The sequence below is a fragment of the Fringilla coelebs genome (assembly GCF_963513975.1).
Source record: "Fringilla coelebs genome assembly, chromosome: 13".
NCBI lineage: Eukaryota > Metazoa > Chordata > Aves > Passeriformes > Fringillidae > Fringilla > Fringilla coelebs.
Genome location: NC_140039.1, coordinates 5,841,813 through 5,869,345, shown reverse-complemented (window position 1 = coordinate 5,869,345; position 27,533 = coordinate 5,841,813). Strand labels below are relative to the sequence as shown.

The 27,533-nt window shown below is 48.5% G+C and overlaps 1 protein-coding gene across 2 annotated transcripts in view; it reads left to right on the top strand.

Annotated features, from left to right (window-relative positions):
* Positions 1-27,449, top strand: part of RAD54L2 (RAD54 like 2) — a 68,056-nt gene extending 40,607 nt beyond the window's left edge. The window contains exons 3-23 of one of the 2 annotated variants that reach the window (XM_084214569.1): positions 5,463-5,661; positions 7,056-7,195; positions 8,757-8,888; positions 9,606-9,838; positions 10,313-10,495; positions 10,764-10,897; positions 11,609-11,805; positions 12,333-12,675; positions 13,935-14,112; positions 14,597-14,848; positions 15,397-15,515; positions 15,822-15,937; positions 16,956-17,055; positions 17,382-17,587; positions 18,816-18,991; positions 19,718-19,914; positions 20,027-20,223; positions 20,686-20,775; positions 21,339-21,431; positions 21,647-22,111; positions 24,727-27,449. In XM_084214569.1, coding sequence (XP_084070695.1) covers positions 5,463-5,661; positions 7,056-7,195; positions 8,757-8,888; positions 9,606-9,838; positions 10,313-10,495; positions 10,764-10,897; positions 11,609-11,805; positions 12,333-12,675; positions 13,935-14,112; positions 14,597-14,848; positions 15,397-15,515; positions 15,822-15,937; positions 16,956-17,055; positions 17,382-17,587; positions 18,816-18,991; positions 19,718-19,914; positions 20,027-20,223; positions 20,686-20,775; positions 21,339-21,431; positions 21,647-22,111; positions 24,727-24,794 — 3,818 coding nt within the window. In that variant the 3' untranslated portion in view covers positions 24,795-27,449. Of the gene's footprint in view, positions 1-5,462; positions 5,662-7,055; positions 7,196-8,756; positions 8,889-9,605; positions 9,839-10,312; positions 10,496-10,763; positions 10,898-11,608; positions 11,806-12,332; positions 12,676-13,934; positions 14,113-14,596; positions 14,849-15,396; positions 15,516-15,821; positions 15,938-16,955; positions 17,056-17,381; positions 17,588-18,815; positions 18,992-19,717; positions 19,915-20,026; positions 20,224-20,685; positions 20,776-21,338; positions 21,432-21,646; positions 22,728-24,726 lie in introns of those variants that run through there. The other variant, XM_084214568.1, reaches the window with a different exon arrangement.
* Positions 27,450-27,533: the final 84 nt, after the last annotated feature.

The window sequence follows — 27,533 nt, the reverse complement described above, 5'->3', positions numbered from 1 at the left end:
CTGCTCTATCCTGCTCCGACCCCCTCTAAGGTGGCTTTTCCAGTGTTTGGGTGGAAGCAACCAGGTGTTGATGTGTGCCGTCTTTGTGCCTCTCCTGGGTGTTGCAACAGGTAAAGCCTAGAGGAAGGGAGTCTGAGCTTTTCCCGTACTTTCACCTACACTGTACTTGAGGGGTTTCACAAGGAATTTACTGCCTCCAGCCCAGCCTTGTGGTGCTCAAGTGTTTTCACACAATGCCACCTCTGTGAGAGGCGCTCTGTGCAGACACCACTTATCCTTTCTTGCACAGTATCCACACAACAGCTGCACCAGTTTCATACAAAGAATATTTTGAAAATATTTCATTTTTATTGCACAGCTGAGTGCAGGATGAGCCAGAGGACTCTGGCTGTTGCCAGCCTCCGAGTTGATTGCTGTGCTGCCGTTAGAGAGCTGCTATTCTTCATGAGCCAGGTACAGTTTCACTCTGGCATCACCTACCCACCTCTCCAGCCCCCAGCACACTGGGGAAACATCACATAACCCAGAGAGCATCTTCCAGGCTGTCAGAGCCTTTGTAGCTGGGCTTGCTCTGCAGAGTTGCTTCTTCAGCCTTTGGCACTCCAGTTGTAGTTCAGTGTGTCAGGGACTGAGTTGCAGCTGGAGCTGTGCAATTAGAGTTTCTTGTGCCATCCCTCAGTGCTCCTCCCATTCCTGCTTTGACAGCTCAGTACCGGCTGTAGTAGCACTAGCTAGTATTAGCTAGTCTCTGACAGGCTTTTGCCCACAAACTGCATAGAAGTTCCCAGAAGGCCTGCAATAATATTTAACTGCTCTTTGTTCTTTGTGCAGGACAAAAGAAAGCTCCCAAAGTAAGAATTAACTGCTCGCTGCTCTGCATGCAGCTACCTTCCTCACCATGCATGCATATCCCTGTCCTCGGGGTAGGAAATAATGCTCAAAGACTCAGCAAATTTTCATATTTTAGTATCCTGAGTTTCTGTAGTGAAATCATTTTAGAAATAAACAGGTGTCTAGGTTTCAGTGCTGTGTCTTTCCTGGAGTCACTGGAGTTACCCTGGCAATTAAACTGGTCTCCCAGGAGGAGGTGTACATACCTCTACCCTGTTAGCTGACTACTAACTGGGCAGGCAAGGAAGTCACCAACTTACACGGTAGTTTGTCTTCTGAGGGGGCCTCTTGGATCTTCTTATGCAGCAACCTCAGGTAGGAGACCCTCAGATCTTCTGAATGGGAATTTCTGTACTCGTAGGAGGGCTGACTGTGGCTAGAGCCAAACTGCGGATGCAGAGACATTTGGATTTAATGAGGGCTGCCTTGGAGCACGGAGATTGGCCATAACACTCTTTTCACTTACCTAGGTGTCAAGACAATGCTAGTTACATGAATGTCACACCTCAAAACAACCTGCTACTTCATGATATTTTGTAGCAACCTGAGCCATTTTGCAGAGCAGGCTGTGTGAGAGCAATTCACTGCTGAATTGATGGTCTAGAGAATATTCTCCAGGCTGAGTCCAGTGCCGTTGTAACAGAAGTTTGAGAAGGTGATGAGGTGAGCTTGGCTGCAATAGGAGGTGCCTGACTGCAGGACAAATCTTTTGCTGTGTTACACATCATGAGTCACAGCTGTGTGCAGTGTTTAGGGACAGCTCTGGCAGTCACACTGCATAGGGAGCATCTGAAGCAGCGTTACACACAGCAGTCACGACTCTCTTACAGAGACTTCTAAACTGTAACACTGAGACATGCAAGTGTTGGTCGAGAAACCAAACACCTCCCCCTATTTGTATGTACATCTGGGGGTGGTGCTTGCTGCTGCTTATTAAGCAAAGAGAACTGGCAACCTCTGGCCTGCAGCACAAACCAGAGCCGTGCTGTTACCAGGTCTGTTGGGTTTTGAAAGTGCAGGCACATTTCACACCTCTAAATTGCCTGAGAAAGGACAGTCGCGCACCTCTTGGCATCCAGGGTACCTTGCAGGACAGAGTGCCTGGGTGTGTGCAGGTGTCCATAACCACTGGGAACTGTTTGGGGATTTCTCAGACAGAGAGCTATAACCCACCTGATGGAGTAGCTGCATTGATGCTACTGCCACTTCTCTTGGGAGATCCTCTTTGTAGATCTGGTCAGGACAGTGCAAAACATGGAACAAAGCTGATGTGAGCCAGGTGATTCTTGGTGCCAACAGCGTGTAACCATGGGATGGATTTACACCCTTGCCAACAACCACACCTGGCTGTCTTCTGCTGGGCAGACTTGGGTCTGCTTTTTCTGATGTGGCTCATCTTGCTGTGCAGGGCTGTGCTGGGTAGTCACCCCCAGGCTGGTAGCAATGCTCTTCTCAAGTAGGCAATGTGAATAGGTGCCCAGCTCTTCCTAGAGTGCACAGCAGCTCCAGCATGATCAGGCAGTTGTCAACATGTAAACGTGGCTGATGAATTTTTGTGTTGTGTAAAACACTACTTGTATAACCATGTCAGAGTAGTGTGTTGAGCTCCTGTTACAAAACCATAATTGCATTTCTGTTGTTTATGTAGGTTTGGCAAAACTGGGGCAGGATTATTCCATTGATTACCTGATGGGACCTGTTCAACCAGGCTGTTCCCACACTCCCTCCAACCCAAGATCAGACCTGGTCTTATATAAAATAGGTGTTAGTGTGTGTAGTTATTGTTTCTTAATGTGTTTCTGTCCCAGTGTGGGTCCCATTTACACAGCTTGGAGCTCACCAAATTGGAGAGCAGCCACATGACTGCAGCAGGGAGCTGTGCTTTTCATCTGGGTTAGGTTTAGGCTGTGCACATAATCAGGAGTTTAATACAAAGCAGCAGCAAAACAATTCCTACTTGTAACTGCCAGCTCATGCCACAGGTGTTGTGGGAGCTGTTGCAAGATTAGACTTGTGATTTTATCATTGTGTTAGTTAAATTTTGTGTAAAGCTTTATTCATGGTGGTGGCAAGGATAGGAGCAGCCTTTGGGAAGCTGGCTGTCCCCTGAATCCCACTGCAGCTGAATCAGTGAGATGTTTGGAGCTGTCGCTAGCGTGGAAGAGCTCTCTTGATGCATATGTGTCAGGAATGTGGGCTGAGGCACAGATTGTGTTCCTCACCTCAGAACTTGTATTGGCAGGACAAACACCAGCCTGAGCAGACGTGGCTGTGGCAGATGAGGGCTTGTACTCAGCATGGGACCAAATTTATCATCAAATTTTGGGCTTCAGGCTCCTGGTCAGATGAGAATTATATTTTAAAAACTCTATCTGATCCAGCTGTGTGTAGGTTTTACCAGAGCTCCTATTACATATCATTAAAAGGAACGAAAAGGTAAAATGCAGATATGGAATGAGTCTACATAGGGATTGCAGAACACATCTGTAAACATAGAGGAGACATAATAATTTGAGCTCCTGAGCCTTTAGGTTTTGCTATTATCAACCTTGTCCTGAAGACACCCTTGTCTGGCACAGTGCAGGTGGCAGGTTGGCTGCTGGAGGAGGTGACGTGGGCAGTTGCTGGAGTATGGGGATGGAAGCGCTTCCTCTTCCAAACAAGTGTGGCTTTGTGCTCTCTGGTGCCTTGTCAAGGTCCTCCGGCCCAGGGTGAGATGGCAGCAGTGTAACCATGGCAGTGTTTGTCTCCGGTTTAATGACTCATCCCGGAGCATGTGATCACGTGTGCAGCCTCCCTGCTTCCCTTTGCCCTATTTCATCCAATCTTTTGATCTAGTTATATAACCAGGAGTCAAGAGGGGTGGGGGGAAGGAAACAGTGCTGAGGAATTGCAGGTAATGTGACTAAAATGTGTCTGTAGCTCAAATAGCAGAGTTGTTGTCTGGGAAGCCTGAGAAACTGGGTTTATTCCCAGCACAGTTCTCTCTCTGTGAGTGAGCTGATGGTTGATATCTAAGCTTGTAAGTTGAAAGAGGTGTGGTGGGAGGACAGGGCTCCAAGACCTTGGCTGTGGTAGGAGAACTGCTGTGCTTGTAGCAGTGAACCCCTTTGCCTTTATCTTCATATGTATAACTCTCCTTGCATTCATTGTGAGGTCTGTTCCATTCTGTAAACTGTGGATACCTGCTTTTCCTGTATGTGTAGGGCTTGCAGAGACAGATATTCACAGAAATGTTTGAGCTGCTCTGCTGGTACTGGTCCATGGTGGGCTGAGCTCTGAAGTCCTAAATCTGTTCTGACATAGACTTGCAGCAAATGCTGGGGTGGGTCTGGTGGGATGTCTGGAGAGGAAGTTTGCAAAGTTGGTGCTTTTGAACAAGGTGTGAATCTACTTCTTGTCATCTCAATTTTAAGATGTGATGCGGGAGATAAGGTTAATTTAATGGGCATATCAACATGACAGCTGTAGGTGCAATGTGCTGTACTGAAGCATCCTTCATTTAAGCTCCCAGCATTTTGAGGAGGAATGCTCTCTGTCTCCAGATCCCTCAGAGTCACAATGTGATGCTTGTTGGTTCTGTATTACTTCATCTGCCACATTCCTCTGCTCTGATGTCTTCTTTCCTTCAAAGTTCTGTCTAAGTGTCATTTCAGTTCAGTCATTTACTCAGACACACAATGTAAGCAAGAAAGCTGATTACAAGATGAAGTTCAGGGTATCTCTTTGCCTGACACAAGGGGACAAGATGCTTCAAAGAATTTATTACAACGCTTGTCAGAAACAGTTTGCTTCAAGGGAAGCTTTTGAACAGAAACATTTCCTTTCTTTGCTCTGGAAGCATTAGCTTGGTCACTGGCAGCCTGTTGAAGAGCCAAGTGTCACATAGAACAAGGTGTCATTTCACATTGTGCTTTAGGAGTGGAATCAGGCACAAATGGAAGTCTGAAAATCAAAAAATGAAGAGAAAAAGGAATGCATGTGATTTACAATGTAGGAAGAATATTGCTACTTACATTTTGTTTGACAAAAACCTTGTTGGAAATTACCATTTAAACCATGAGAGTGAAGCCTGATGGTAAAACCACTGTGCTGCCTGCTGAGCCATGACCCAGTGTTTGAACCAGATAACCTTTTACATACTGTGTTCTGTTGACTTGGGAGATGGTTACACAGGTGTCATATAGATGGAAATTTCTGCCCTACTTGAATGATGTGAAACAAAGAAAAAGAGATTCAAGTTCCTGGTTTTAATCAGAGCTTATCAGGCCCTCATAGAAAAACAGACTCTTGGGCATAGCATGGACCGAAATAATCTGTCTTGTTTTCTTGTCAGGTCACTTCTGGGCTGTGTTGAGGGGTGTTAGTCTTGGCTTTCACTTGGGACACATTTTAACTCCCTTTGACTGTCAGAAAGGACCCCAGTTTTGACCCTCAGAGTGACATGCTTGCAAATGAGTGAGAGTAGAGCTTGTCAGTTCCTGTTCAGCTCCAATCCTGCTGATTTCTCGCAGAAGAGCCAGCTGCCAGGCTGGCACAGCTGTTCCCATGCCATGTTCTTGCCCTTGCAGACCAACCCCAGGAAGCCGTGTTCAGCGGTGACCATGCGGAGCACGCGGAGGATGGAGAGTGGCAGCGCTCGACTTCAACTACCTCATCTCAGAGCGAGCGGGCAGAGCAACTCTTGCAGAACCAGCACAAGAGCCTGGCCTCTGAGGACACCAAAAAGAAGAGGGCTCAGAAACCGTCTCACATGCGGAGGAACATAAGGTAAGCAGCAGCAGCAGGACAGAAAGAGCTCGGGTCACATATGGTGATGAAAACAGAATCTCTGCACTTTGCTTCTGAGCTACATTGTGCCACTGCTGGCAAACCAGATGGTTTTTCTTTTCCAAAACTTTAGGATTTCACCAGTGGGAGTAGAGTGATCTCAGACTGGAGTGCTGCATGTGGGTGCAGACTTGTTTGGTATTTCAGAAGAGTGAATATTTGGTTATGGAATATATTGCAAAAATTGTGTAATTGCTGCTGTCTTTTGAGAGATGTAATTGAAAAAACAGTACCACCATTAAGTAAATACCAGTTTCAGATATTTGCTGAGGTGAATCCTATTGCAAACAGCCTAAAATACAGTCCTTTCCTGTACTATCCTGGGTGCTTGTTGACAGGAATGTTGATGCTCTGACTAATGATTGAAATGTTGGAAGTCAGTTTCACCTGGATTTTATAAAGCAGTAGTTGTTTGTGCAATTCACCACATATTCTGGGACAGGTTGGGAGGTGGTAAATCACTAGGAAATTTTGCTCAAGGGAATTTTGTATGCTCAGAGGAGAACTAATGGAGCAGGAACTCCTGTGACAGCAAATGGCTCTCATGCCCTGTGCTGGTGGTCTTTGGTTCCTGCTTAAGCTTGTGCAGATTGATTTTCTTAAAGCTGAAGGAATAAGCATTGAATAGGCCTTGAAAAATGGGACTTCATTAGGATGAAGGAGGTGTCCATGAAGTGTGGGGTTGAGTGGTTTTAAAGGCTAGTTTGAAGAAGCTAGATTTTACCACTGCTTGTACTGCACCTCTCGTCTGGCAAAAACACCTTCATTTCCAGGACTGGGCATGTGACACTGAAGCAGGGGTAGAGCAACTTCTGGAAGTAAATAAAATTACCTGTAAAGGGAAGATGCTTTGAGGGAATGCCTTGAAACAATTGTTAAAACCATTAGAGATCCCAGTTCCTCAAAATGCTGTCAGAATAGAATCAGGGTGATGTCTTTTTGTGGGGGAATTGATGCATTTTCTTCCCATATATCCTCTTTGCATGACTTAGTGCATTTTGTGTTTATAAACTGAGTATCAATAAAAAACACCCTTGCAAGCAGAAGAACTAGTCTCTTGTAACCTAGTTTAAGTATGTGCTTACTCACCTCTTTCCTCCTTTCATTGCTTTGCTTCTATTGAACTTTTGTCTTTTCCTTGAGTGATAGTATTGTTATCTGTAGTGCTGAAATAGCTGTAGAATTTGCCCATATCTTTTGGGGGATGATGTTCCTACTCTATGTGGCTGACAGAATACCTGGAGCTTGTCAGTCCTCTTTGCAGCAGCTGTGTAGCTGTTCATATTTTTGGAAGAAATGGAGGGTAACCAAGTCCCATTTGTCCCTGGGTTCAGAAAGCTGTTGCGTGAGGACCAACTGGAAGCCGTGACAAAGGCAGCCCAGCAGGAAGAGCTGGAGAGGAGGAAACGGCTTGAGCAGCAGCGGAAGGATTACCCAGCCTCTATACCAACTGTTCCCCTGGAGTTTCTTCCTGGTAAGCACTGAGAGATGCCAGCCAAAGCAAGAGTTTTAAGGATAGATGCTGAATGAAGATGGTAGCGCCATGCTTGTCCATGATAGGACAAGGGTAATGGTTTTGACCTAAAGGAAGGTAGATTCAAGCTAGATACAAGGAAGAAATGCTTTACAATGAGGGTGCTGAAACACTGGAACAGGTTATGCAGAGATATGGTAAATACCCCACTCCTGGAAACATTCAAGGTCAGGGTGGATTGGGCTTTGAGCAACCAGATGTAGCTGAAGATATCCCTGTTTGGTGTAGAGGGGTTGGACTAGATGACCTTTGAAGGGTCCTTCCAACCCCAAACGTTCTGTGATTCTATGCTGTACTTGGGCTTTCAAGTGTAAACTCTTGGAACAGCAGTTCCAAACCGCTTGTAGGTTCAGTGTAGGCAGTTCCACTTCTGCCCTTGTTTTCTATTAAGGATACAGTGGCTGCTTGGTGAAAGGTGCCAGGTAATGTTTGTTGAAGATATTTTGACGCACATCAAGTGTGTGTAGGGGGATGCTGAAACAGATCTCTCTTGTCTTTCCAGCTGGTATGGGAGCTTAAATCAACAGGCTTGGCAAAAATGCCAGGTCCTGTTTGTTCTGGGAATGGTCTGATAACACATGTGTCTGATACTGGGGATAGTGGAACAATATACTGGGTGCATATATGTTGGTGATGTAACCTTAGCCTTCCTTACGTGTTTTGGCAAGCAGTGAGTTGCAGACAGTATAAATGGTTAAGTATCACTCATGTCTTTGGGTGAATATGTCACCTTGCATTGTTTCCCAATCTGGATCATTTTGGTGATTTAGTTTATAGCACAGCTTCAAAAGGTGCAAAGGGCAGAGAAGTGCAGCTGGATGTTGGGCAAGGGTAAGGAATTCTTGAGTTGGCCTTGCCTCTTGAAGAAATAGATATTTTCCCTTATGTGCAAGCGTTAAAAATACTTTTACATGTGGGAGAAGGAATAAGCAGTTTAAAACACTTTGGCTTCCACAGAGTAGGTTCAGCCCCAGAAGAATGTTGTTGCTTGCTGTGTCACTGCAGTGATGCTGTTTGGCCCCATTAGCCTCTCCTCCACATCGCAGCACTAAAAACATACAAACAAATGCTCTTGATCAGCAAAAGTTGTTTATGATATGTGGGATGTAATTATTACAGTGTCCCTACTAACAAAGAGCAGTTATTATCCCTTCAGCAGTTGGTACTTTCTCTGCTGGATTAAACACAGCTTTTACTAAGACCAAAAAAAAGAGAAACAAAGGGCTTTAGCATGTTGCATGGTCAGTATGCCCCAGTCAGGGCATGAAACAGAGGGTGCCATCAGCAATGGGCTATTGTTTCAGCATATTGGAAATGGAGGAGACTGTGACCCAGGAAGCTGAGTCATAGCAGGATTGTAGACAGTGAGAGTCTGTTATGGAAAATTCCAGGACTAAGTTATTGGAGCTAAAGTGGAAGGAAATACTGTCTGGTTTCTGAACAGTTTTGTCTCTTTCCCCATTATTATGAATTACTTATTGTTTGTAATTTATGTTTGTAGAAGACATCGTTTTCAGAACAGCAGAGGCGACCCAGCTCCCCCCTCAGGTCCTGGCTGAGGAAGTAATCTGCCTCGACAGTACCAGCAGTGGCAGTGAAGATGATACTAAAGGAAAAAATAGCATTAAAGATGGTAAGTGACCAATTGCTTCAGCCTGCTCTTTTCACAATATGCTGTTTATTCAGCCACAAGTCTGTTTTCATCTGGTCAGATGCTCCAGTGGTGAATCACTTCAGACTTTTGTAGGCCTATTGGTTTCCAATTATATGGGCAGTTCTGGCCTGTGAATCCTAAAATGACATTTATAAAATGGCCTCATAGGCCCTCTTGTGAACTTGTGTTTATTTCTGCTTTATAAATGCACTTAATTTTGCCCAGCACCGCTGAAGAATGCTGACAGGAGATGTGGCACCATTTGCTGCATGTAAAAGGAGCGTCTAAGTATTCAGATCTGCAGCTAGAAGAGGTTTTGTGTCCCTTGTCCCAAACTCCTTGGTGATCCTTAGGCATTATATCAGTCAATAAAATTCATGTCTGGGCTTGGGAATTAAGAAAACATATGGAAGAGAATGTAAAACACTCCTAGAAACTGTCTCATGTTCTCTTTGGATCAGCCCAAGTTAATGTTCCCTGAAACATTTGGAAGCCAGGGAAGCTTTCATAGGCTGGTCTGAGGGGCGTGGTGTGTGCCTGGATCATGCCTGCTTGGTCAGGATACATCATTAGGCCAGGGTGGAATTGCAAAAGCTGGGGGTAGCCTTATTTCCTGATAGGTTTTTTCCATTCGTGATAAACCCTGACATCAAGTTAACTTTGTCCTTATTCTCTCCTGTTTTGGTCACTTTGCAGAAGTGATTGAGCTGAGCTCAGGAGAGGATGATGCCCTCCAAATTGTGGACAGCAGTGACTCTGGCAATGAGGGGGAGGAGGATGGCAGTGAAGAGAGCAGTGGCTCTCATGTGAATGATGCCTTAAATCAGTCAGATGCTCTGGGGCAAGTCATTGTCAACATCAATCATCCACCAAATGAGGAGGACATTTTCCTGGCTCCCCAGCTTGCACGTGCAGTGAAACCTCATCAGGTAGGCTTTGTTAGCCTTGAAAATGCAATGAATTCAGGCAAGCCTGCCTGGGAATCTCAGCAGAACTCCTTTGGTGAGCCCTGTGACCAATCTGGTTGTGGTGGTGACTGTTGTGGACAGTCAAGTGATAGAAGTGAATTAGAGGATGGCCAAGGCTTTGTATAACTTCAGCTGCTGTTATTATCAGATCTTTGTATATTTAGATTAACTTTTAAAAATACAATAATATTTATAAACAAAGTAATCAACTGCAATTTGTATCCTCTGGCTACAAATTAATTTTGATTTATTGATAAATTCTCAAGAAATTCTATGAACATCTAAAAATACTGAGTTTTCCCTAGATTAGAGTAATTTAATGAACTCGAAACTTGCCCTTTACATTTTCATGGTCCTCAAGCACTCTAAATCCTTACCCATTTTGGGCTTTTTTGTCTGCCACCATTCTAACACTTTTTCTACTTTTCTGCCTAGATTGGTGGAATCCGATTCCTTTATGACAACTTGGTCGAATCCTTGGAGAGATTTAAAACCAGCAGTGGGTTTGGGTGTATTTTAGCACATAGCATGGGCCTGGGCAAGACCATACAGGTGATCTCTTTCTTGGATGTACTTTTTCGGCACACGGAGGCAAAGACTGTTCTTGCCATTGTACCTGTAAGTAGCCACATGAAGGGCTGGCTGAGGGGCTTCCCTACACTGCTTCTTTCTTTGCATAGAGAAGGTTGATTAGTGTCCCACGACTCATCAAGCTTTATCACATCCTTGCTTTATCACATCCTTCCCTGTGTTTCTGAATTTGCATGCTGCGAGCTGCTGCTTCCTTCTGGGCACACTGGGTGTCATTCCCTAATCTCATTTTTATTCTTAAAAATCCCAAGTGACTCAATTGGGTTTTTAATTCTTCCATGGATAACTTTTTCAGGTGAATACGCTTCAAAACTGGCTAGCAGAGTTCAACACGTGGCTCCCAGCACCTGAAAACCTTCCTGCTGATTATAACTCCAAAGAGGTCCAGCCCCGCACCTTCAAAGTCCACATCCTGAATGATGAACACAAGTAGGTGACAGCAAAAGCTTTTCTGAGCTCTTGGCTCAGTGACCTCTGCTTCTTCCTGGGTCATTTTCCTTGTATGGATCAGTGCAGTGCAGTGGTCCTGGGGAATTCTCAGTTCATTAGCTGTGTCTGTCTGCCTACCTGTTGATGTCTTCACCTTCTGGGTGGGATATATTTGAATCTTCTGATGCTGCTTCAGCCATGTATTTACTGTTGGCCAGGATCTGATGTACTGTGGTGGACTGAGTGAAGAGAGTGTCTTGATCTGAACCAATTCTGAGCAGACTGGAAGGGAAGGAAGCCTGGGGGACAGGAACATTGAAGGAGACAACAGGGGATAAACAACTGGAAGATTACAACCATGTGCACTGGCAGCTTGTTCTGCAAATGGTTTTTGCAGAGGCAAACTCAGCAGCGCTATAAAAAGGGAACTCTTGAGTTCTATATGCTTTTGTACAGGGCAAACTTCTCCACCTCAGTTCCTGTAAGGATTTGTCATTCTCAATCCTGCTCCATGGCACATAAAAGGCTTGTTTCCCCCCTCTGTATCTGTTTGTTTCCTAAAGAAATTTCATTGTAAACCTCCATCTGATTTGATGTGAGAAAAATGCTTTAAAATACCCATTGAATGGGTGTTTTTCCTCAACAGACTCCAATCCAGTGATTCAACCTGAAATTGGAGTAAAGCTTACAGTTTATTCGGTTGTTTTGCAGGACGACAGCTGCACGAGCAAAAGTGGTGAATGACTGGGTGACAGAAGGTGGTGTGCTGCTGATGGGATATGAGATGTACCGTCTCCTCTCACTGAAGAAGTCCTTTGCCACTGGCAGGAAGAAGAGAACAAAGAAACAAACTGGCCCTGTCATTATTGACTTGGATGAGGAAGACCGGCAGCAGGAGCTTCTGAAAGGTGGGAAGTCAGCCCTCAAGAGGGGAGAGTGTGACCCTGCTGTCCAGCAGGTTGTCAGCTGTGGCAGCACAGGGAAACAACCTATAACTTGCTTTTAGTATCACTGACATGGTAGAGCTTTGTTGGGCGGGATTGTGTCTTTGGAGCCAGAAGGTTATTGAGCTTTGTCTGAGTCTTTAATTTCTTGAAAGAGCTCCAAGTCCGTGTGGAATTCAGTACACTGAACTCTAGGATTTATCATTGTGAGATTTGCCACTCTGATTTGATGCAAGACACCCAACTTGATGTAACGCAGGTCACTGGACAGAAATCAAGGGGCAGTCATGTTTGTTCATTACCACATTTTGCTAAATCAGAACTACTGTCTAGTCAAATGTTATCTCCTGCATCGGCCTTGCTTTCTGCACCCATGGATACTGCTTTTTTGTCTTTCAGGAAGATCCCTCTATTGTGTAGCTGGTGACCTTATAAAACCAGAACTTTGTCTTATTCATCTCTAACTAACGCTTAATGTCCCTTGTCCTCAGGGATCGAGAAGGCTTTGTCTCGCCCCGGCCCAGACGTGGTTATTTGTGACGAAGGACACCGGATAAAGAACTGCCATGCCAGCACTTCCCAGGCACTGAAGAACATCCGCTCGCGCCGGCGGGTGGTGCTGACCGGGTACCCGCTGCAGAACAACCTCATCGAGTACTGGTGCATGGTGGACTTTGTCCGGCCTGACTTCCTGGGCTCGCGGCAGGAGTTCAGCAACATGTTTGAGCGGCCCATCCTGAACGGGCAGTGCATCGACAGCACCCCCCAGGACGTGCGGCTGATGCGCTACCGCAGCCACGTCCTGCACAGCCTGCTGGAGGGCTTCGTGCAGCGGTGAGTCCAAGGGCAGCTCTCGGGGGTGTCATCCATGCAAACAGCTCCTTCATCACAAATTACCTGGCTTGTTTGCGGAGTCTGTGCAGTGCAACTAAATCTTGATGCCTTATAAAATCACGGAATTGTTTAGGTTGGAAAAGACCTGTAAGATCATCAAGTCCAGCTGTTAACCCAGCAAAGCCACCACTAAAGCTTGTCCCCAGGTGCCACATCTACAAGTCTTTTAAATCTCTCCAGGATTGGTGACTCCACCACTTACCTGAACAGCCTATTCCAATGTCTGACCACACTTTCCATGAAGAAATTTTTTTTAATATACAATCTAAACCTCCCCAGAACAGTATGAAGCCATTTTCTCTTGTCCGATTTTCTCTTGCCATTTCTCTTCTCTTGTTATCTGGGAGAAGAGACTGTTCCCTTCTTGGATATAACCAGGTACTTGTGGAGACTTGTGGAGAGGTTCCCCCAAAGCCTTCGTACTGTAGGCTGAGCCCCGTCAGCTGCTCCTCATCAGAATTGTGCTCCAGACCCTTCCCCAGCTCTGTTGCCTGAATCTGGACATGCTCCAACACCTCACTGTCATGTAATGAGAGACCCAAAACAGAACCCAGGATTTAAGGTGGGGCCTCACAAATGCTGAATAGAGAGAGAGGTTCACTGCCCTGGCCTGCTGGCCACACTGTTTGCTTTGGTACCACAGACTCCAGAGAACTACACCTCTAACTGCCCTGGAGTGACCTCAGGTTTGTTTTGTTGGCTTAATAGCCAATTTGGATGTGCACTTTGTGACATCCTTGTCTTAGAATCTGAAAGTGTTTTGTGAAAGTGTTAAGGAAAGTCACAGTGACTCCACCGCTCTGGAAACAAATCAGCATTTTTTTTCTCAGATGAGGATTCTAGGCTGCTGGTCTGGAGTGTCTTAATCATTGGCAGAGCTGAAAATAGACTTTACGTCTCATTTCTGGTTTTCAGCTACCGTGGAAAACAGGACTTTCATCACCCTCTTAACTCTGTGACCTGTGTTAGAAGATTGTAATGTTTGAGATCTTTGTAATTGTGTTTACAGTTGGTATTTGGCTGCAGGGAGAGTATCTCAGAAGTGTCATGCATTAAAGAAACATACAATTAGGAGGTCCTTCTCCCTGCAGCTGGGTGGGCAAGAAGTCAAAATCTTTCCCTACAGGCAGCCACAGGGAGATCATTATGGGAAATTCCCTTCCCCTGTATTTATCTCACTCTTCTTATTTCCTCCACAGGCGAGGCCACAACGTGCTGAAGGTTCAGCTCCCATCTAAGGAAGAACATGTCATTCTGGTCCGTCTGTCCAAGGTCCAGCGGGCCCTTTACACGGAGTTCATGAACCGGTTCCGGGATGCAGGCAACAGCGGCTGGCTGGGGCTGAACCCACTCAAAGCTTTCTGTGTCTGTTGTAAGGTATGTTTTGACAGAAGATGCAAAGGAAGATTCTAATCTGTTGGGGAAAGGGGAATATCAGTCAAAGTGGAGGTAAAAAGTGTGGTTGGCCAGGGACATCATCTTTACCCAGAGTGCTCTGCAGTGGTTCAACTGTATTGTTATCTTTGCTTTCAGAACTGGGATGCAGGCATATTAAATGTTGATTTCAAACTGTGCAAGAAACCTGCTGGCATCAGCTGAAACAATCTGGGCTGGTATCTTAAACTGCATAACTGTACCTGCTTAGTGCAAACAGGCAGCTTCTTCTGCCTTTGTGCTGTGTAGGGTGCATAGTGACCTCCTGGTTTGTCCTCAAGGAAACAATTGGACACATTTAAAGATATGAAAGCCAGAAGAAGTATTAGTTCTTTCCTTTGAATAGCTGGGAGAGCTTTCAGGTCACAATCATTGGCAAGCAGCAGACCAGTGCAGGTCTAACCAATTCCTTTCTTTATCCCTTCAGATCTGGAACCATCCAGATGTGTTGTATGAAGCTCTGCAAAAGGAGAATCTGGCAAACGAGCAGGATTTGGATGTGGATGACCTTAGCACAGCAAGCACTAATTCCCGCTGCCAGCCTCAGGGAATTAAAGTTAAAACAGAAAGTAATGCTTTGGCGTCACCAGTTGGAGAAGCTACTAACAGCAAGTTCCTCCAGAGTGTTGGCTTCAACCCTTTCCAGGAGAGAGCAAATCAGGTCGTAACTTATGAGTGGGTGAGTGTCACTGCTTGAAAACTCTTCATTTGGAAAGTCTGAAAGACTGGACAGTTTTCTGAAGCAGAGCAAAGAGAAGACTCTTCAGTTTGACTTGTGGGTTTCTCCTATGTACAGAGCATCTTGATAAGCAGATCTGCGTGCTGCTAGGAGGGATTTGTGACTCTCAGGAGGTGGAAGTGCAGGCAGCACTCTTATGTCATTGTTCTCATCTGACCAAAAAGGCTGTGGATTTTGTTATTCTAAATAAAGGTGTTAGGGTGAAGTTTGATCTAAATAAGAGGGTGGTAAATCTAGAAGGATGGAGGAAAGCTCTTGAGACGAAAGAGTCATGAGAGATTGTGAGGACACTCATTCATAGAAGTTTGTCATTTGGAGCTTCTGGAATGGGAGGTAGCAGCAGTAGTTGGGAATAGCATGGTCACTTCAAGCAACTGGATGTAAATAACCTCATTGTCGTGATTTATTTCTCTCACCTTGAGACAGGGTTGTTGAACTAAACAGGGAATGAGCAACTCCAGCTGTAATAGTCTCCCGTTTCTTGGTAGGCCAAAGACATCTTGTGTGATTACCAGACGGGAGTCCTGGACAACTCACCCAAGATGGTGTTACTTTTCCATCTAATTGAGGAAAGTGTGAAGCTTGGAGACAAGATCTTGGTCTTCAGGTAAGCAGAGTACCACCAACTGATCGTACAGTCATTAAATACTGGAGTAGTTGGATCCTCCCTGGTACTAGGAGGTTTTTACAGAGAATGAATGTTGTGGCAGTTCCCCTTTTCTCCTTTGTTGTATTAATGTGGATTTTTATCTGTGGATTTTATGCTTCTGCCACTGTCACATTTACTAGTGAGGGGTGTGCTGCACAAACAGGGTTTGACAACCATCAGCACTGTCGTGGTTGGGGAAGGGTTCTGATACTCCACTTCTGCTGCTGGGGGACTTTTTCCTGAACAGAGATCTTGGTTTTGCAGCCAGAGCTTGTCCACCTTATCTGTCATTGAAGAGTTTTTAGCAAAGAGACCGATGCCGAGTCCTCCAGGCTCAGATGGAGGAGTTCATAACTGGGTCCGAAACATCAACTACTACAGTGAGTACATTCAGTCCTCCTCTCTTTTGTTGTGACACTGTTTGATCATGTGAAGGACTAATTCCTGAAAGTTGCCCACCATCTTCTTTTAGTTGTCTTTGGGTGTGAAAATGCTCTGCTGAAGCATTCTTCTGATGAGCCTCTTTCAGACTGTTCTTTCTTTAGTTGTTTTGGAAGACTGTCGGTTGGATAGCAGCTAAGCAGTAATTTCCAAATCCTCTTTTGACATTTTACTTAGAAGATGTTAGACATCTTTAACATCTCACTTACACACTGCTGCTTTATTTAAGTTGCAAAATATACTTTTTGCTTCCTGTTGGCTATTTGCTAGGTCTTGCTTCCAAAACCAGAATCACTGTGGAATGCTTTCACTTGCTCAAGGCTGTGAATTCCTCTCCCTTATTCCCCAGCTTTAAATCTTTTTCTGGTATGGGTTGCTGCTTTGTGTGGCTACTTTGCAGGCCAGGACTGAGAAGAGTGGTGGTTATGGTGTTCCTGATTTTTGCAGAGCTGCCAGAAGCAAGCTGCTGCTCAGGCACAGAGACATGACACCCCCTGCACTCCTTTACACCAGCGCTCTCTGTGCTCAGGTCTAGTTTCTGAGGGTTTGCCAAAGCCTTTACAATTTTGCTTTCTCTTGATTCCTAGAGCTTCCTTCATACATGAGGCCTTTGTTCCTGTTGTTCCTGCTTGCTATCCACCTTGCCTAAAACAGAGCCTTAAAGGGCTGGATGTGTTGTAGTCCTAGACCAGGCCAGATCCTAGGCCTGGCCTTGACAAGCTTGAGTAATGTTTACTTGATCTTTCAGTTGATCAAGTCCCAACCTGTCTGGCTGCATTACACCTGCTTTTTTGGGCATATTACAGGTACAGAGTGGTCCAGCTGAGATCCTGGAGTACATGAGTTGAACTGGTTTCGAACCAGTTTCAAAGCTCAGTGTTTGGAAAGTGAGTTTGTTCTGATAGAAATCCCCCAAACATACAGAGCTTTTACATGTATCTTTAATTCCTTTCTCAGGACTGGATGGCAGCACCTCTGCCTCGGAAAGGGAACGGCTGATTAACCAGTTCAATGATCCCAGCAATGCCTCTGTTTGGCTCTTCCTTTTGTCCACACGGTGAGTTGGCTGGAGCAGAAGGGCACGGGGGAGGACTCGTACTGATGTTCTGGATGCATGTGGGTTTTCAGTTCTTAACTTCCTCTCTAATATGCTCTCCATGGTATGTTAGTGCCATCTGCTTCTGAATTCCCTAGGGATGTAGGATTTCAGCCTTAGGCCTCTGCAACAGCTTAACAGTCTTGGAAACCAAACTTGGGTTTAAAGTTAGACTGGAGGAAACTTTCCATAGACCCTTTATGGTCTCTTTGCTGTGATGGCTGCCCCTGCCTAGAAGTTTTGAAAATTGACCAGGCAGCAGTTTGAAATTTGCCTTCATTTTCCAGTGCTGGGTGTTTGGGTGTGAACCTCATTGGAGCAAACAGGGTGGTGGTGTTTGATGCCTCCTGGAACCCGTGCCACGACGCCCAGGCCGTGTGCCGGGTGTACCGCTACGGGCAGAAGAAGCCGTGCCACATCTACAGACTGGTTTCTGATTACACCCTGGAGAAGAAGATCTATGACCGCCAGATCTCCAAGCAGGGCATGTCAGGTAAGTGTGGATGAACACAACGTTTCACTCTCAGCTTTCACTCCTCTTAGCTCCTGTGAGTCCTGTTATGTGGGTTTTGTAACTTCTTTTTTCAAGGTTGAAAAACAAAGAGGTGACAGGCACCATCCCAGGGCTATGTTTGATGTTTGAGTTGGCAGTGACATGGGATCCTGTAAGAAATTCATGGTGATAGAGCCAGCATCCTGCAGCAAGGTTGTGGTCCCAGTCCACTGCTGAGCCATTTACTTACCCTGCTCCTCTACTGGTTACTGCAACAGACTGGAGATGCAGGAGGTTGCTCATCCTGTTTTCCCCTCTGCCTGGATATTGCTCATCTTAAACTGGGTGTTCCTACTTAAATAGCTCTGTATCTCCATTTTCCTGCTGTAAGAGAGAAAAAATAGCTAAATTAAAGCATATATTGACACCTTTGACTGTTAGTGCTTTCTTAGGTGCCAAGAATAATTAATTCTTTGTGGTTCTGACCTGCCTTCGTACCATAAGTATCTTTTGTGCTGGCTTGTTCCAGTTGTCAAGCTGCTCTCATAGAATGTGCAGCTGAGGGTTGTGGTGACCCAAAGAGAGCTCTGTGTCCTTCTTTGCTCAAAACTCCAGAGGCAGCAGACCAGCGTGATCAGCCCAGTGTGTTGTTGTGCACTTGAGGTGGAGTCCCCTTGCAGCTGGCCTGGCTCCCAGGAGAGTCCTGGATAGAGGTGTTTTCTCTGTGTGCTCCCATTTGACCTGTGTGCAGGAGGGAATGTTCAAGGAAAACATTCAGGCTCTTGTGAGTGAGGAATGTGGCTGCTTTTCTGAGCTTTCCACTTTAGTACATAGTTATTAATTTAAGCCTTTTTGGTGAGATTTGTGGAAGAACACATACTGACGTGGCTGCAGTTCTGTCCCAGGATGTGTATGTTTACAGCCTTGTTACATGAGATAGGACACTATCCATGATTAGTTGTGTGTTCCTGTTTGTCAGGAGCTTGGTGACCTGCACAGCTTTGCTGTGCAGTCTGGAACACAGGCACTTGTCAGCCTGACTTGGTCAAACAGGCTCAGCTCTGAACATGATGACTTTTCTCCTTGCCCTGCCATTTACAGAATATTTCTGAGGATTGTGTAGATTGCAGGGAGGGAGCTGTATTAGGACAGAAGTGTAGGCAGGGCAAGAGGCAAGCGGTGCTGATTTCTTCCCTTGTCTGCTCACTCCATTCGCTCTCTTTTCCAGATCGGGTGGTGGATGACCTGAACCCAGTGCTGAACTTCACTCGACGGGAGGTGGAGAACCTGCTGCATTTTGTGGAAGAAGAATCTGACCCTGCTCAGCTCTCCCTCAATCCGAGCAAGATGAAGGAGTCTGTTCTACAATTAGCCTGTCTCAAGTATCCTCACCTCATCACCAAGGTAAGACCAGCCTGCTTCTTTGCTGGCACTGCCCTGCACAGACAGGAGTGGACCTGGAAGAGTCTGGCAGTGTGATGGGGCCATGGTGGCAAGAAGGATGCACCTAGGTGCTGGTGGGAAAGGCAGAAAGTTCTCTAGAGAGGACCCAAACATCCCTGTCCTTCCCTGTGATATCTTCCTCTCATCTAGAAACACCTCTGTCCTGTACAGGTTTGGGGGCAGGTTGTAAGGCACCCCTTTCTTCAACTTTGTGCTGGGTGTGAAGGTGGCAGTGGAACATCCCAGCTTGCTGCCAGCTCTTTTCTGGGGTGACTTTAAACCAAAGCTGGGACAGGCAGCACTGGTCTGTGCTGTCAGGAGTGTCACTGGTAGGGTGGTGCTGCAGAGTGGGCCTGTGCCAGGTGCTGTGGGGCTCTGGGGGCCGTGTGACATTGCGGCGAGCTCCGTACTTGTGCTCTTGGCCTGGCCAAAACTCCTGGGTTTTTCTGTGTGCTCGTGTTAAATGATGGTCTTGGCTGGGCAGGTGATGGCATTAGCTGACTGTCACCCTTCAAGATGAGCCTTGGTCACATCCACAGCGGTGCCCCCACTTGTGCTTTGCCATGGCCAGCTCTGCCAGCCTGGGAAGGAGATAGGCTGCGGCAGGAGCGGGCACTGCTGTTCGGGGTGTGCTGGTTCCCTCTTGTGGTGCGTGGGTGCCAGAACCGCGGTGCTGTGGGGTTGCAGGAGCCTTTTCAGCATGAGTCACTGCTGATCGACCGGAAGGAGCACAAGCTGACCAAGGCAGAGAAGAAAGCAGCCAAGAAGAGCTATGAGGAGGAAAAGCGAGCATCCGTCCCCTACACCCGGCCGTCCTACGCACAGTATTACCCAGCCAGTGACCAGAGTCTGACGAGCATCCCTGCCTTTAGCCAGAGGAACTGGTGAGCACCTGCCCCTTCCCTTCTCCCCATGCTGTAGACATGAAATGAAGGGGCAGATGATGCTTATCACTATGGGGCAGGTGCTGCACTCTCCTCCCTCCTCTCTCACTAGGCGACCAGCCCTCAAGGGTGAGGACAAACCAGTGGCAAGTGTCCGCCCAGTTCAGTCCACCCCCATTCCAATGATGCCCCGGCATGTCCCCATGGGTGGTGCAGGATCAACCTCAAGTTCCAACCCTGCTGTGAACTTTCCCATCAACTATCTACAGCGAGCTGGTGTCTTTGTGCAGAAGATTGTTACCACCACAGGTGAGTTGCTACTGCTCAGAGTGAGTTGGGTCATGATGCCCATGGTGAACTGAGGATCAGGGTGAGTTGTAGATGCCCATGTGGGCAGATGGGCATCAGAGGCAAAGATACTATCTCTCTGCATTTGAGTGGTTCCTCTGTTGCCTGGAGGATTTTCCTGCAGGTATACAAGAGCCATGGACCTGGTGGATTGTTGGGAGTGAACTTTCCCTGATAGGACCTGCAATACTGTCACTGGTGGTTCTGGAGATGCTGTGCCAGGACAGCATGGCTTTAGCTTTCTTGGAGCCTCTGCTGCCTTCTTGTGCTGTGTAGAAATAAACCCAGGGCTTGCTTATAGCGCAGCACACAGGAGAGACAACTGCACTGCAAAAAACGGCGTTGGTGATGCACCTGCCCTCTCCTGGCTGTGGCTGACATGGAGTTTAATGGGCACTATTCTGTTTCTTTCCCCACTGCCAGATATTGTGATTCCGGGTACAAATACATCCACTGATGTACAAGCTAGAATCAGTGCTGGCGAGAGCATCCACATCATCCGAGGGACGAAAGGTAATTCTGTCCTGCTAAGACTTGTGGATAGGGTCCTAGCCAGTGCTAATTAGCAAAGAAAATGATGTAAAGGCATGAATCAATCCCTTGAGAAAAAAAGAAACAAGAAGGGAAGGAGGTCTTGAGTTTGCAGTGGCTCTGTTGCAGCCCATGCTCTAGGTGTGCTGATGCTGCATGGCTGTTGCAGCTGTGGCTGCTTCTGTCCCTGAGAGGAACTGTTGAACTTTGTGTCTCAGTTCTTCCTTCTCACAACACTCACCAAAAGTCCTGAGGCAGCCACACACTTCCTGGTTCTCCCAGAGCAAACTCTTTCAAGTGTGCTTCACATTTCCCACTGACAGCACACTGGTCGGGGGGATCTCCAGTCTAGGAAAGCTGAAAGGGTAAAAGGGGAGGGTGAGGAAGGGGCTAAAAGCCCTGCACTTGGCCTATGCAGCACTGCTGTCCTATTCTTTCCCAAAGAAACTTGCAGGCTCATAGATCCAGGTTCTGAGCTGAGGCTGGAGTTGTAATGAAGTTGTTGAATGAAGTTGTCTAATGAAGTTCTCCTGCCTCTGTTCCAGGGACGTATATCCGGACCAGCGACGGTCGGATTTTTGCCATACGGACCACTGGGAAGCCAAAGGGCAATGAAGACCGTCGGACAGCTGCCTCAGGTAGGGGCTTGTGGGTGCTGTGTGGGGCTTGCACGTGTGCTTTTCTACTGGAGTGTCTGGGGCCGCATTCCCTGATGTATTCCATCAGGTCTGTGTTTAGAGCTCACCCCGCCATATCCTCAAGATATTTCCACCTTCTTTCCACTGTTGCCTCTTGGCCCGCAGGTTTTTCTCTGAGGTCGTATTTCTCACCTGCCCCATCTCCTTGTTTGCAGGCTCCCAGAGCTCTTCCCTGGAGTCCACGAGCAATGGCAGACACAGTGCCTCATCCCCGCAGCTCCCCAGCGCGGAGGAGCTCACTCGGCCCATCTCCCCCGACAGCCCCGAGATCATCAGCGAGCTGCAGCAGTACGCGGAGGCGGCGGCCGCACGCGAGTCCCGCCACAGCTCTCCCAGCACCACCGCCCCGCAGGGCCACCCTGCCCGCATGGACAACGCGCCCGGCGCCGCCACCCGAGGAGCCGAGCAGCGCGTGGGGGCTCACTGCATGGCTCCCTCCGTGTCCTCGGCCCTGCCAGCCACCAGCCAGCACGGCGATGCCCACCCGGTGTTGGACTTACGGGGCAACAAGCGCAAGTCGACGTCGCCGTCGGCTCCGGAGGAGCAATCCCGGAGGCAGCAGAAGAAGCGCCAGTTGCCATCATCCACGCAGCCGTACGAACACGGGTACCCCGTCTCTGGTGGGTTCACCATGCCTCCTGTCTCTTTAAACCACAACCTAACCCATCCATTTGCCTCCCAGCCAGGAAACTCCTTGTACATGGGCACTGGCTCCTCTTATTACCAGCTGCCCAATTTACTCCCAGAGCCTCATCTGGTGTTCCCTGTGACTACTGACCCTCTGCTGACAGCCGGCACCGCCAGCTCTTCTGCTGCTACCTCAGCCACCGCCAGCGTCCCCTCATTCATGCTAAACCCTTCTCTGGCAGGGGTGCTGCCCAATTACTCGCTTCCCTTCACGCAGTCACTCCTGCCCGAGCCCAGGATGTTCGCTCCTTTCCCAGCCCCCGTCTTGCCTAGCAGCCTTCCCAGGAGCATGGCATCTGCCTACCCTGGCTACATGTCCCCTCACTCGGGCTACCCAGCTGGGGGTCTCCTTCGGTCCCAGGTGCCTCAGTTTGAACCCCAGGAGGTCCCAGAGGTGGGATGCAGCTCTAATGACGAGGACAAAGACGACGATGTCATAGAGATCACAGGGAAATAAAAAGGCCCAGCTCCTGCTCGGTCTCAGCTCCGCCAGGAGGCAAAAGTTGCAGGACCTTTTTGGGAGTCAGGATTTTCCCTCTGGGCCACGGCAGTGGGTGGAAAAGGATGCGAAGGGTGTGGCGTGGGGGTGGTTTTGTTCGTTTCGTTTGGTTTTGTTGTTTTTTAGCTGTCAAGGATAAGAATTGTATTAGGGGCTGGGAGATGGGAGAGGGATAGAGTGGACCTTTGAGAGTCGGGGGAGCAAGAGGCGGGGAGGAGGGAAGCAGCAATGCAAACTGTAGGAGTGCCTCCCCCCACGCTCTGTCTGTCTGTCTGTCTCTGTTCTCTGTCTTGTCTGGCTGTGGAGGCTTGGTGTTGTGAGTCACTGCCCTTCTCAGGCCTGGAGGTGCGGGCTTGTCCGCTGGCAGGGCCGAGCTCCCTCTCACATGAACTGCCTTATCTGTGAACTTCTCTCACTGCGAGAGGGGTGGGCCGGGGGTGACTCCACCAGACTCCACCTTTGTTGGGGACAAAGTGTTTTTAATGGGGAGGGAGTGGGGAGGCATCTACATTGTGTATGTTGGGGCAGGGAGGGAGGGGATTGATGTCAAATAAAAGAAGAAAGAAAAGAAAAAAATACAAAAAAAAAAAAAGGAAATACCCCACAATTTGTCACCCTCTTCAAATTCACATGAGACTAGTGTGAGTGGAGGGCTCCAGGCAGGCTCCTGTGCCAGGGCTCTGGTGGGAGTCTCCCCCAGGCCCTTCTGGAGGGTCCTGTCCAAGGTAGGTTGGTCCTGTGAGTCTGATGCCACTTCTGTGTGCTAGGCCAGATGAGCGGAGCAATGCCACATGTCTTGGTGGCCATCAGAGGGGAATCCTGCTGACTATCCTGCCAGGCTGTGTGAAGGCCAAGTCTCACCCTGCTGTGGCCCACCAGATCCACTGATGGGTGGGCTCGCTGCTGCTTCTGAACAGCACCAGGCAGTGGAGAAGGTTGGGAGGGGACACTGGACCAGTGCCAGTTGCTGTTGAATCTGTGACTGGAGAGACTTTCCCCTGCACAGAATCTCTACATTAATTTATTTCATGAAGGCATAATATTTATTGTCTGGGGGAGTCTTTCTTTCTACTTTTAAATTAATTTCCATATTAAAAAAATAAAAAGCTGGCCTCCATCATGCAGTGGTCGCTTGTTGGGTTGTCTGTGTGGGAACAGAAGCAGATGGTTGACCAAAGCCTAGCCTAGGAGCAGGGCCTACTGTGGAGGTGGCCTGTGGCTGACCCGGGTGGCACCCCTTGGATGTGTTCCAGCAGGACATTCTGCCAGAGCAGGAGCTGCTCTGGGTGCTGAGCAGCTGGAGGGAAGATGGAATCCTGTTGTCATGGGGCAGGTGGAGGAGGACGTGTGGAAGCCTCCTGTGCTCATTCCTGGTGAGAAGGAGGGGAGCTGTGAGGTGTGTGGAGCTGGGAAAACAGGGCTCTTGCTGGGGAAGTGCCTTTCCCCACGCAGGGAGCAGCCTCCCTGCTCGGCCCCAGGAGTGCAGAGCCTGGTCCTGGCCCTACCAGCCAGCACCCCAGCTGCTTCTCAGGCCAGGGCTCCCAGGGAGGGGCTGGGATACCCAGGTGCAGCTGGACTTGGAGTGTGTGTGTGTGTGACCGCACTGGGACAGACACTTGAAATGCAGGAGCTCCCTGTCACATCTGGGTATCACCATGCAGGAGCTGTGCTCGCCTGCCTGGGAGCTGGTGGTAGCCTGTAGGGGGCCCCTAGGCCGCGGAGGCTGCAGTCACTGGTGCTTGCTGGGACCAACTAGGTGTAGGAAAGGGCAGGATGTCCTGACATCCTCCACCAAAGGGGTGCTGGAAGATGGGGACCTCCCTTCCTTAGAGAGAGGGTTGTGTGTGCACGCGTGTGTTACGGAAACACAATAAAAAATGTTATGGGGCTTTCCTAGTGTCTTTCTCTGTTTAATGGACATTGTCTGTCAAACATAACCACACCATTCATAGAAGCCTTAGATCAACAGTTTAGCTATGCAAATTATTTTAATTATTTTTTTAAAAAAACAAACATTAAAATAGTGCTTTCTTCTTTAACATATCCTAGGAGTTGAAAACCGAGGGGTTCTGAGCAAACTGCTGGACAACTTGTCTTTGGATGCACCATGGAAATAAAAATCAAACCCCCCCACAAAAGTAACAAAGCAAATTAACTGATGGTGTTCATGCAAGTTTCTCCAAAGACTTGACAGTGCTGCATCTGTGAGTCATGCCCTCCTGTGCTCTGTGTGTCCACCTCATGCACTACCCTGTGACACTGATTGTATGACCAGCTTGCCCAGATGTCCGTTGCATCCCTGTGAGGCTGTCAGTTTTCCTGTGGATTTGGGGAATGGACCTAGGCAAGGGCTTTCCTTGTCGAGAGTAGCAAGCGTTGAGACCTGTGGGCGCGTGTGGGAGGTGGGAACATGAGCAGACCCCCAGAGCCCTGTGGCCGCCCCAGCCCTTCCTGTGGGGGTCAGGGTCATGGGGCTCATCCAGGGGACCCTCCCACATCATCTCTGGACGGGGCCTGTGCTGGGACAAGGTGTGAAGATGCGGCTGGGGGCAGTCAGCACCGTGGTCTGATGTGGTACTGGTGGCTGCACACCTCTCTGCTCCTTGCCTCTCCAGGAGAGCGCCCAGGGCTTCCAGAGCAGGCCCTGGCACATCCCTGTGCTGCCACCTGATGTTCTCCAGTGGTCCCCCAGCAGAGCCTGAGCCCTGTGGCTGTAGGAGGTGAGGATGGCTGCCATTCTGCTGCCACAGGATGCAGAATGTGCTCCGGGCTTGCTGTTAACCCAGCACCAGGGCGAGGTGTGAGGGCTGTTCCACTTCCTGTGTGGCCATGGCTTGCACACGCCCTGGCACCCTCCTGTGGTGTGGCTGCCCTGTGCATGACCCGCTGCTGGCAAACATCTGCAGCCCAGGCAGCTGCAGCGCAGGGGCCCTGCACAGCAAGTGCCCCAGTGCAGCCCCAGCCACCAGCCCTGGGCCCCCCTGAGGGAGGGGATGGGCCCTGGCAGAGCCTCGGCTGACATGGTCATGGAGATGCCCTGACCACGGGGCTGCCATGGGAGCTGGCAGTGGCTGGGGCTGCTCCAAGGCACCTGCTCTCCCAGGATGCCATGAGAAGGATTTCCTCGGCCCCACAAAGCCACAGGGGGGTGTGGGTTATCCCCAGTGGGAGAAGCTCTCTAAGCTCTAAAACTCCCCTCCCACGGGGGCTGCTCTAGTCCCTCATCTGCTCTCCCCAGAGGTTTCTCCTCTCCAGCATGTGACTCTGCTGCAGAGGGCTCTCTCTTGGTTTTCCTGAGCTTGCTACAGGGGCTTTCCCTGCACGGGTTAAATTCTTCTTTTGCTGCTGAATTTCTGTCTCCAAATGACCTGATGGGAAGCAGCTGCTGGTTCTCAGAGGGGCTGTGGCTGACACTGAGGACAGCAGCGCAGGACTCTCTGCAGAGGGTTTTGGACAGTACAGAAGATTTCTGAGCACAACCCAAGGCCAGGGCAGATCTGTGGGGTCCTTGGGAATGGTCAGCTTGCCTCTACACTGGCACCCAGCTCTTGGCCCTTGCCTTTGGCAGGAGGTTTGCTCTCCTGGGGATGGTTGGGTGAAGGCTGGGTACTGCTGTGGGACAGTGCCATGGGCACGGGGCGGCTGCTGCTGCTCTGTGCCCTGGGCTTGGTGGGCTTGTTGCCCTCACTGCAGATGTGGCTCTTGGGGCTTCCTGGGGGGCTGCAGGGTGGGCACAACACAGCCCAGCCTGGCCCGTGTTGGGCAGGATCTGCTGCACATTGTCCTGTAGTGTCTGGGAGGGTGGGGAGGTTGGGTGCAGCTACTTGGAGAAAGTAAATGTTCTGGCAAGCAAAGGGTGGGATTTCCATGGGGTCTTCACTAGAAATGATGTGTATTTTGACTTAATGATGTCAGTGAATCATAGAATGGTTTGGGCTGGATGGGACCTTAAAGATTGTCTTTTTCCAGCCCCCCTGCTGTGGGCAGGGTCACCTTCCACAAGACCAGGTTGCTCCAAGCCTTGTCCAGCCTGGCCTTGGACACTTCCAGGGATGGGGCATCCACAGCCTCTCTGGGCAACAAATTCAAGAGGCTGAAAGTGCAAGGATTGCTGCTGGTTTGGGGGTGGCTTCCAGGCCAACAGGGACAAGTGCAGCAAATACCTTCACAGCTGGTATTTCTCGCCACCCTGGAATACATTTTGTTGATCCAGTCTTGGAAGGACCACGGGTGGGGGAGGGCTGGGGTGGGGGGCAGAGGTTGAACAGGGACCATAGTCCAGCTAGATTACAGTGAGGGATGGCTCCTTGCACCTTGGAGCAAGCGCTCCCTGTGAAGGGACGATGGGGCAAGTGAGGGAGAGCAACCTCTGCCACCTCCCAGACCACCACCACTGCCTCGGCTGCTTCGTGGTGCCCAGCTCGGAGCTGGAGTCTGGCATGTCCATGGGAGCCTGAAGGAATCCATCACTGAGTCTCATTTGGGGTTTTCTGTTGGTTTGGGTTACTTTTTCTTTCTTTTTTCTTTTTTTACTACCGCCTTAGTTTGTGGCCTGTCTTGTTGTGGTTGGAAAGAGTATTGCTACCAGGCGGGTCGGTTGGTTGGCCCCACGCATGATCATGTGCTTCCCTCTTCTCTCTGTCCAACGGGATGTGCTCGCCCGATCTCCCAGAACAGAGACTTTGAACAATTTGTTGTTTATATGATGTATTTATTTTTACTTGTGTTTCATGTCATTTTTTAAAAAAATAATAAATTGTAAGTTGGTATAACTGCCTGTTGCTTCTCCTTTTTTTTTTTTTTTTCCCCAGTAAAATAAATGTCAAAATGAAAAAAGGAAAGTGGTGTCGTTTGAA